Source organism: Mastacembelus armatus, chromosome 6 (assembly GCF_900324485.2).
Source record: "Mastacembelus armatus chromosome 6, fMasArm1.2, whole genome shotgun sequence".
Classification (NCBI taxonomy): domain Eukaryota; kingdom Metazoa; phylum Chordata; class Actinopteri; order Synbranchiformes; family Mastacembelidae; genus Mastacembelus; species Mastacembelus armatus.
Window position 1 is genome coordinate 8,030,008 of NC_046638.1, and position 9,705 is coordinate 8,039,712.

Sequence of the window (9,705 nt, forward strand, 5' to 3'; positions counted from 1 at the left end):
TATGTTAAAACAAGTGATAGCGATAGCTGCATTCATAAAAGGAGCACGGTACATGTGCTTGTATTTATGACAAATAAAAGCCAAAGTTTTGATGTAATGAGATTTTGATGCAGCTTCATTAAAAGCAAAACTAAATTCAGGAAGCTCCAAATGTGCAATTTGAGCATGATCAAGGGCACTTTATGAGCCTCTTTTAGATAACGGGTTTGATGTATTAAAACATCAACTGTCATTAATGAGCAATTGTGTGTGTATTTCTACCCCTTAATTACACTCCTTTTTGTCCAGTGACATACCCAAAATGAAAATGCATCCTGTTTTTGATCCCTTTTAATGTCCAGTTATGATCTCATCTGAAAGGAAAGTCTTTAGAACGTTTTTGAGGCACGAATGTTGTATAATTAGCATTTGTTGTCAGTGTGGTAATAGGATATTAAAATGGTTTAGACAGACATGTATCTTGAAAACACATCTACTCCCTACTGTACTATAAGTGCACACAAAAGAAGTGGGGAGACATAATGAAATAAAAGGAAAAAAGCAGACATGGGAGGCATAGAAAAACTGATTAATGACACCTTACTTTGGAGCCACTTTGTAAGAGAAATACATCAGTAATATCACCATAGTGTCATTCGTAATCATATGTACAGCTGGTCATATTCTGCACAGTGTAATATAACCAACTCTCAGAGGAGATATATGCTTTTTCCATTTCATCCTCCCAAACCTCAAGAGACAAGATGAATGTCATAGAAGAGATAGCTTCAATAAGATTGTAAGCAGCTTTACCAGTCAATAAACAGCCTCACTGTGCAGCCCAGCGATGTACCATACTTTAGTTTAGGGCTCCGGAGAAGCTGTCATTTATGAATAATTCATTTCAGCTTAATAGCCCTTTCGAGATTAACTCATCCCTGGTGCCATCTACTGTTGCTTGTGTGCAAAACCACCAGTCATTGTCAAGGACGTATGTCATGGTATTTGGCAATGTGTGAACATGAGAGTCTAATAATATTGTGACTTTGAGAACCATATTATCATATTAGCACTAATACGTTTTTTTTCTGTGATCCTGTTTTTTGCAGAGGGAGGCAATGCCTAAGTCTTTAGGTAGGTATAGATAAAGAATACATTGAAATATACATATTTTAATGTATCATTGCATGCCTCTTAGTATTTACGCAATAACAATATTACAAATAACACTGTCAGATTGGGGTTAGTGAAGTATTATTGTGATAACAGCACTTTACTATTGTAATTTATTCCAGGGATTTCTAACAGGCCTCCTCCAGGACAAACCTGAGAGATGTATAGGATACAAAAAAAGAAAAAACAAACTTCTACTACAAGATATCTATTTACTTTTTAGGATTTTCTCCAGTTTGCCCCAGTTAATACAAACACCTATTTTTCATTGTCTTCTCTTGCTCAGGTTTCTGAATTTCCATGTGTCTGTTTTCATAAAGTATCAGTCCCTCAGCATCACCTTAAAGATGGGTGGCAGTGCGGGTCTGTGGAGGAAAGGATTGCTGTTGAACCAGCCAGCCTGCCTGTCCTACCTACCGGCCAAAAAAAAAACAATGTAACCTACCCCTGACATCCATCCATACTACTCACAGACCCTGCATCATCCACATTTATGGAGCCTCGTGCACTTGATTCCACAGACCTAACCCTTGCACAACATTGTATAGACCATGGCAGGGGTAGAGACTGTTATTCTACTGAGAAGTATATGGACTACCCACTACCTACCAGGAGACCCAAGGTAGATACTGTATACTGTACCTGCAGTATGAGCACAGACACAAACACATATACACACATGCCAAATCACTCATATACACAAACACAACTCTGTATACAACATAGAATACATTAACAAACTGTAATTACGAGTATTAAACTATGGTAACACTTAGCTGTGTGTATCACCGTCAGAATGTGTGTCATGTTTTATTTGTGAAAAGACGAAAGTGCTGATACTATCAGGTTGCTGTAAATCTATTGTGTTTCATCTGTAGAGGTTTGACAATGAAATGAGTTTTAGTTTCTTTTGCTCATACACCATTTTGTCCTCCTTCGTTTACTAGAAAAAGATAAAGACTGTTTTATAAGATTATTGTCATTTAAAAGAGAGAAAACTGTCTTACAAAGTATGTACAGTGAATATTACAGTTGTTCTAGGAATTTTAACTAAATCCATTTAATGCCCTGCTAGCTAACTTTGCACAGAGCTTCAGTTCAAGAAAAAAATCTAATATTTTATAGTTTGTGGTATCTACACTGTGATGGGGGCGATTAGGACTGTCTGCTGCAGAACTTGTAGCTGCTCTGTGAGTGAGCTCCTGTATGTGCGTGTGGGTGTGTATAGAGAGGCCAATGGGTGTATTTGTGTAGGTGAGAGTGTATGTATGTATGTGAGTGTCAGTGTGAAAGCAAAGTGTGCAATAGTTTGTTGGGCAAGTCAACCAATATGCCAGCCTCACAGAAAATTGTCCTATTGTGTAGCTAAACCTGTCAGTTTTTGTCTTTGTCTCCAGCTCTCTCTTTCTGTTCCCTCTCTCTGACTCCATTTCTCCCTTTGTTTTGTTGGGACATACAGGGTAACATAATGGAGTTGGAGTATTATGTAAAGTGACTGCTGTGCCTGAGGATTGAATTGAGTGATAATGGATTAGCAAGGTCCGTCCCAGCCTCATCTGTGGATATGTTCCTATGTAAATATACTCTATAGATAACCAAACAATTAGTAAACAAGGAGAAGAAGGTTAACTTACATTTAAAAAAAAAGATTACCTTAAGAGTATATGAACACTTAATAAAGGTTTTCACTGTATAACACTGCTGTGTCACATGTTTTTAAGGTCATATGTGTCTATTGGGTGTAAGGTGTAACAATTTTGACTTTACAGACATATTTAAAACAGGTATCTACTTACCAATCATCACTTACAAACTTTTTTCACAAGCACAAAATTACTGGTCTTATCCTCTCAAAGAGCTGAATTCACAATCGTGCATTTGAGAGAGAAAACTGGTGTTAAGATGTCCATTAATTGAGTGAGTAAATAAAGTAGGCAATTGAGTAAGTAAAACAGAATGTCATAGTACTGATTTCAAACATTATTTTTCATCAATAATGATTGCAATGCTAGTTTTTAATTTCCCTAAAAAATGAGAGCACAAAATCTGGTTGTCCTTAACAGACTACAATACTTACATCATAATTTCAGTCCAGACAAGTCAAAGCAGGAAAATGCAGTTTCTTTTAGAGATAAAATTGCTATGTGACTATGAAAGATTAACCTCTCACTCACCAGTTGGCTTTTTTTAAAAATCCAAGTCACATGTCTAGACCAGAGTACAGAAAAAAAAGCTGTTAGGAGAAAATCCCACTTTTAGCCTTTATTTATTTCCATCAGCTTTTGGTTTATCCAGAATTGGTTGTGTGGTTCATTGTCTTCATGGACGTATGCAGAGTAGGGGGAGGCATAAATTTGTTTTATTTAACTGCATCTTACTACAGCACAATAAATTACTGAATAAAATGACTGCAGTAGTTTGATTTCATTTCATTGGTAAGTTGCTTATTGACCCTTTTATCAAACAGTATCAAGCGGTCAGACTTCATTTACACAGCACCTTAAGTACAGGTTCATGCAGTTCAAAACACTGTACAGATGACAGATGGTAGTGAGACAGATAAAAGGTAAAACAAGAAGGAATAAAACATACATACACAAAAATAACTGAATAAATAATGATAAATGATAATGATAATGATTAAACCAGTGAAATATTCTAAAGACTAACAGGCTGTTAGGGGAGCATTAGCACAGTTTGCAGGACAGAAATGTGTGTATCAGTCTGAAATTGACATACTGTTTCTCATAATATATGATATTTCGAAAACGATTACTTTAAACAAAAGCACATTTGGTGAGAAACTTCAGCCCAGGCACCAGGGTTTGAGGCCTGCTGGCTCGGGTTAATTCTTCCATCACTAAAAATGTATGCAATGTGCCTTTAAAGGCCGAACCGTGGGCAGGGACGCGGGATTCAAACATGTAGCTCCTCCTCCGTTGCTCCTCAACACCGGAAACACAGGCTGTTGTTGTGAAAACAGTCCAAAATTATCAGGTCAAATAAAATGGGAGCTAACTTGAACACCCCGGCGAAGTGTCTTGTGTGCAAAGAGCAGACCCAGGATCCCGTTACCCTGAAGTGCAACCACCAGTTCTGCCGACGATGTATCGAGGACTTGTGGAGTATTTCTCCGGACGGGCCGTACTGTTGTCCAAAGTGGGGCTGCAAGGCTACGTACCAGTCTCTTCCGTTTGACAGCAGTTTGATTCGGCCACCTGCCCCCAGCACTGCAGGTAACGTTACTAGGAAACTAGGAAACAGTGACAATAATAACATGAGTGGACTAGCTAGTTAACGTTAGGGAAGCCACCGTCAGCACTAACGTTACTTAGCTTAACGTTACCTAACATCACTAGTTTCGCTTTTAACTATTAATTGATTAATTTAGCATTACATGAACCTACAGTTATATTTGGCACCCGTTGGCTGTATTTAAATTAGCATATGCTTATTGAACAGGCTAGCATGTATTTTCTATAACCTTATTTGCTATAGGTTAATGAACTCTAGCGTTAGTTCGTTGCTAATGCTACTGCTAGCGCTAGCGGATACTGATAACGCTACCTTTATGCTAAGGGTACTGCAAATGCAATGCTAACCGTAACTCAAATATTATCATTAACTCTAGCTACTTAAATAGCTAGTTAATAGATAATATTAGCGTTGGTAGATTGGATTTCCTCAGCTAAAAATACAAATTTATCCACTTCCTTGGCATAACGGTATATTTCTACGCAATTTTGGAAACCACTAACTAGTTAGCTTAGTTACCTCTACGTAACGTTACGTTTAGCTACTCAGGTTTTGCGGTATTTGTACTTGAGTACTTAACGTTAACTAGCGTTAGCTAACGTACATTTTCTGCTAGGCTCCTTCATACTTGGAATTCACTATATTTCAGGGCGCAAATATTTTACTTTTATCCCACTGTATTTATTTTTTAACTTTATGTATTAGGGTAGTTACTTTCAAGAAACAGTTAAAAATAGATAAAATCCAATAAAATCATAAAATGTCGGAAGGTACCCAGCAATATGTAAAGTACTTCAAGTTACCTATAACCTGGAGTATAGTTAGCTATAACTCTTTAATTAGCTAAATGGACCCTTTCCAGCTACAACAGAAAAGAGTAATGCATGCTGTATGATTAGCTAAAAAATGCAGTATAACATTAATCATTGTCATACTTAACTAAAGTAAAAATAAAAAAATACATCATATATGATATAAATAAGTATATATATATATATATATTAATTTATTTTTTATTTATTTAATTTTTTTTTTTGGCCAGAGTAACTATAGTTCACAGAAGTGCAAGTAACTTTGTCACAGCTATAATCAGTTAAACTGCTGCTCTGTGGGCAATACAATACAATCCAATACAAGATGAATGCAGTTGTGTTAGACAGAATGCAGCTTTCAGATGTTTATGTGATGCATGACTGTAAAAGTGCGATGTTAACAAGTTTTGATTTGCTTGTGTCATAGGCACATCAAGTAACAAAGAACAAACAACATTTGGCAAAATACTGAGGAGGCCTTCATGCACCAGCCAGCTTTTGGGGAAAAGAAAAGCGAGCACACCTGTATCGGAGCAACCTGGCCCAAAAAGGTCAACTGTGGAATCTCTCCATGAGTGGTCCAGTGACTCTGAGACTCCCACCACTTCCTTTTCAGATAAAGCTGGGCAGTCCACTGGTGTGACAGCATCAGCAGTGGATCCAGAACGTACACAGTCTGTGCGTGGTGATGGCACATCCTTCATTGACACCCCTGGCAGAAAGACAGTACCTGATGCTGATGCTTCACAAAACAGCTCAAATCAGCGGAAATCAGGAGTCATATTAGTGGATGATTCTGACAGCTCCACTGAAGTAGATATATGCGATGAACCTCTTCTTGCCACCCCCAAGAAAGATGCAAAAATGACAAGAATTTTTGCAACGGCAAAGGAACCTGCCTCACCTGCCAACTCTGGTTCCTTGTCTGGAGTCTCAAATCCAGGAAAAGACAAACATCACATCAGCAAGTTACCCCCAATATTCTCCAAAGAACATGCTGCAGTGCCAGGACCCTCAAATCATGATGGCAAAAATACTAGCCATGTGCCCTGCCATTATTGCCCTAAAACTGGGTATCAGTCTGCTGTGAAAACTTGCCTAGTGTGTGGAGCTTCCATGTGTACACAGCACCTACGTCCCCACCTAGACTCCCCTGTGTTTCAGAATCATACCCTTGTTCCTCCTATGGAGGATATTTCAACCTGGAGGTGCCAGGAGCACCAGGAAATAAATCGAATCTACTGTCGACAGTGCAGCATGTGTGTGTGCACAGTGTGTACCGTCATAGGATCTCACCGTGACCACAGTTGCATCAGCATCAGGGAGGCAGAGAGAGAGCTTAGGGTGAATGATAAATTATTGAACCATACATACTGTACACTTGCAGTAATTCTTGTTAAGGTAGAGGTACATCTAAATCTAGCCATTGCAATGAATTTTTGTGCACATTTTTAAACAGGGGAACCTGAAAGAAGAGATCAGACAACTGCAGGATGCAGAACAGCAAGTGAAGAACAGAGTCACTGAACTCACACACAAGAAAGAGACCTTCAGAGTAAGATACGTTGTTTATATTTAAGCAGTTATAATCCACTACAAAAGGTTGACATACTGTGTTTCAGCAGTCTTGTGCGCCACATACTGTCCTCTTAAATTTCAATTTTTGAATTAATTTTCTGTTGTTGGGCCAAGAATTTCATCTATATAACAAAGGCTTTTTTAGAATTAAGGGTGTCACACTGACACTGATTTGCATTGTGTTTGTCCAGGTGATTTTAAATGAGGCACGCAAAGGGTTGCAGCAGCAGTATGGAGCCATTAGAGAGGCCTTGGAGCAGGAGGAGCAATCAGCCCTTCAGTGTGTGATGAAGGAAGAGAGCAGGGTTCTGGGGGGACTAGAGGTGAAACTCAGCCACCTCCGTGGCTCTCTGCAATCCATCCAGCAAGGCCTCCACACCCTGGAGAGTCTGGCTGATGCCAAGGGAGATAAATACATGCAAGACCAAGCCTTCATTAGGGTGAGTTAGAAGTTACAAGAAAAACCTGTTTGTTGCATAAAGGGATATGCTGTTTACAGGTATACTAAAAATGTCCTTTTCTCTTTTCTCACATGACAGGAGTACACCAGGATAGCCCAACTGTAAGTGATTTCCTTTAAACATGCTGATAGCTGTATTTGATAGCTTCAGTAGACGTCCTGTATGAAAATTTCATGACATTAAGAAAAAAACATATTTAAGAAAATTCTATAGCAATGTCCACTTTCCAGAATCAGTAGCCCTGCTACTCTGTTTAAAGTTTTGGAACTACTTCAGTTGAAACAGATGTTATTTAAGCTGTTGACAATGTGCTCCAGGGGTTATCCACAGTAGTGAGATTGTTGATTCAGGAAAAAGAGGCTGCCACTGATTGTCTAAATGAAATTATTAGAATGCTGTGAGCACAAACAAAATTACATTTAACTTAAATATATTGGAGTAGAGGGACAAACAACAGCTGCAGTCAGGTAGCTGCGTAATGGGGGTACAGTTTTGTGTGGCCCTTTTTCACAGAAGCTTGCAAAGATTGGAAATTATCAGTTGACCTTTAATTAACTACTGTGAGTGCACTGAGGAGGGTATTTCTGAATGCACTTGTTCCTCTTTGTTATATTTATGCAATGGTCTCTAAATTCTCTTCTTTTTTTCTCCAGGGCTAGTGACATGGGGAACTGTATGGAACTTTTCGAGGTTGCAGAGGAAGTGGACCGGGCCCGGATGAATTGCTTGCAAAGGTGGACTGAGAAACGGCTGGATGCGGTTATCATCACTGTGCCTGGCAAAGACAGAGACCTCTACAGACTGCTCTGTGAGATTTTGTTTTTATAGCAGCAGTTTATTTTCCACTTTTGGTACTAATAATTAAATAACTGAATACATCATGCACACACAAAATTGCCATATTCAATTTGTCTTCATCTTCTGATTTCAATTCTTCTTTTTTCAATTTGTTTTTCTACATATAGATGGTATCATCCCCTTCTTGGATCCAGATACAGCCCATCCCAAGCTGCGGCTCTCTGATAACAATAGGAGGGTGACATATAGCGAGTCCCAGCAGGTCTACACAGAGCATGAGGGTCGCTTTAGTTCCTTCCCACAGGTCCTGGCCTCCCATGCCCTGGAGGGGGGCCGCTGGTACTGGGAGGTGAATGTGTCCATGGATGACGGCCGCTGGAAGGTGGGGCTGTGTGAGGGTCAGATAGAGAGGAAGGGCCAAAAGGACAACTCTCGTCTGGGCTTCAACAGTTATTCCTGGTGCCTGGCCTGTGACCGAAGGAAGGTTGAAGCTCTGCATAATAAAGTGTCGGTTTCTGTAAGTGTGGACGAACTGCAGAGGGTTGGAATGTTCCTCGACTTTGAGGAGGGTATTTTATCATTCTTTAATGTGACACCAGGGGGCAGCCTAGCTTTAATGCATTCCTTCAAGCATATGTTTACTGACCCTCTTTACCCAGCCTTTTCTGTGTCAAAAACACACCTGACCATCTGTGATCTGTTCCACTCATAATAGAAATACTGGTATGTAAGTTCGACTGAATATTTACACATTGCATAAAAACATAAAAATAAGTTCCTTTTTATATATATAAACCATGTCTTCTTTTAAAATTGTTCCATTTTGGATAATTCTCTGGGATAGTAGTTAACATGCACTGTATATAATGCTGTACTTCTGCAAAGATTCTTAAATGTGACTTTAAATCAATGGATAGTACTGGAATTTGGTCATGTTATCATATTTTTGTCGTCAGAATTGAATTTTTTTTTTTTAACGTGACAATGAGCCAGTTTTTACAGGGGAGGTAAAGTTAACACTGCTGATCAGTAAAACAGGAACTTAGATAATATTTGAATGTGTCTTAAAAAGGTTTAAAATATCTTTTATGTATCATCACTAGTGAACCATTGTCTTTTTACCACAATAAAATGTCACAGTGTAAATTGCAAATTAAAAATCTAGATTACTTCTTCCTTTGATACTTGTGCTTAAATAGAAACACAGGTGTGTGAGTGGGTGGTGTGTTTCCCCACAGCAGGTGACAGTTGGTGTGCTTACTTCAAACTGTCACTGCCCCCAAGACATGTGAGCTTTACCAACAACAAACACTCTTTTGGCACACACTCCTGTCAGCAGCATAGAACACTGCTGTTGCTAACCTCCTCTTTGCAAACTCTGAGGCTCATTTATTTAAAGTGTATGTGGTTGACGTCATTGAGAGCAATCAAAGTGGCGTTTACATGAACCCTATTTTGGTAGTGCACCAGCCTGTCAGTGATTTGGGGACAACTGGCTATGGATCGAGGTTGATCCAGACTTGATGGCTAACTGAGGAGATTGAAATCCTCAGGATCTACAGTAGTAAATGAACTACAGCTGAAAAAGACTGAACAGAAGTCTTAACTGAGCTTGTACAAGAGAGTTCAGGGGACTGCAATTATTTTTT

General features: G+C 39.0%; 1 protein-coding gene across 1 annotated transcript; it reads left to right on the plus strand.

The window, feature by feature from the left end:
• Positions 1-4,086: 4,086 nt before the first annotated feature.
• On the plus strand, positions 4,087-9,236 carry LOC113133530 (tripartite motif-containing protein 14). The gene is made up of 7 exons (XM_026312391.1): positions 4,087-4,388; positions 5,647-6,563; positions 6,679-6,774; positions 6,989-7,237; positions 7,337-7,359; positions 7,912-8,066; positions 8,224-9,236. The coding sequence occupies exons 1-7, from the start codon at positions 4,160-4,162 to the stop codon at positions 8,766-8,768; spliced, it is 2,214 nt and encodes a 737-aa protein (XP_026168176.1). The 5' UTR covers positions 4,087-4,159; the 3' UTR covers positions 8,769-9,236.
• Positions 9,237-9,705: the final 469 nt, after the last annotated feature.

What these genes read in the sequence shown, in the direction of transcription:
- LOC113133530 (XM_026312391.1), top strand. Translation starts at nt 4,160, where the DNA reads ATGGGAGCTAACTTGAACACCCCGGCGAAGTGTCTTGTGTGCAAAGAG. An exon ending in AGGCAGAGAGAGAGCTTAGG is followed by an intron (nt 6,564 to 6,678) that starts GTGAATGATAAA and finishes ATTTTTAAACAG; the next exon opens with GGGAACCTGAAAGAAGAGAT. An exon ending in ACAAGAAAGAGACCTTCAGA is followed by an intron (nt 6,775 to 6,988) that starts GTAAGATACGTT and finishes GTGTTTGTCCAG; the next exon opens with GTGATTTTAAATGAGGCACG.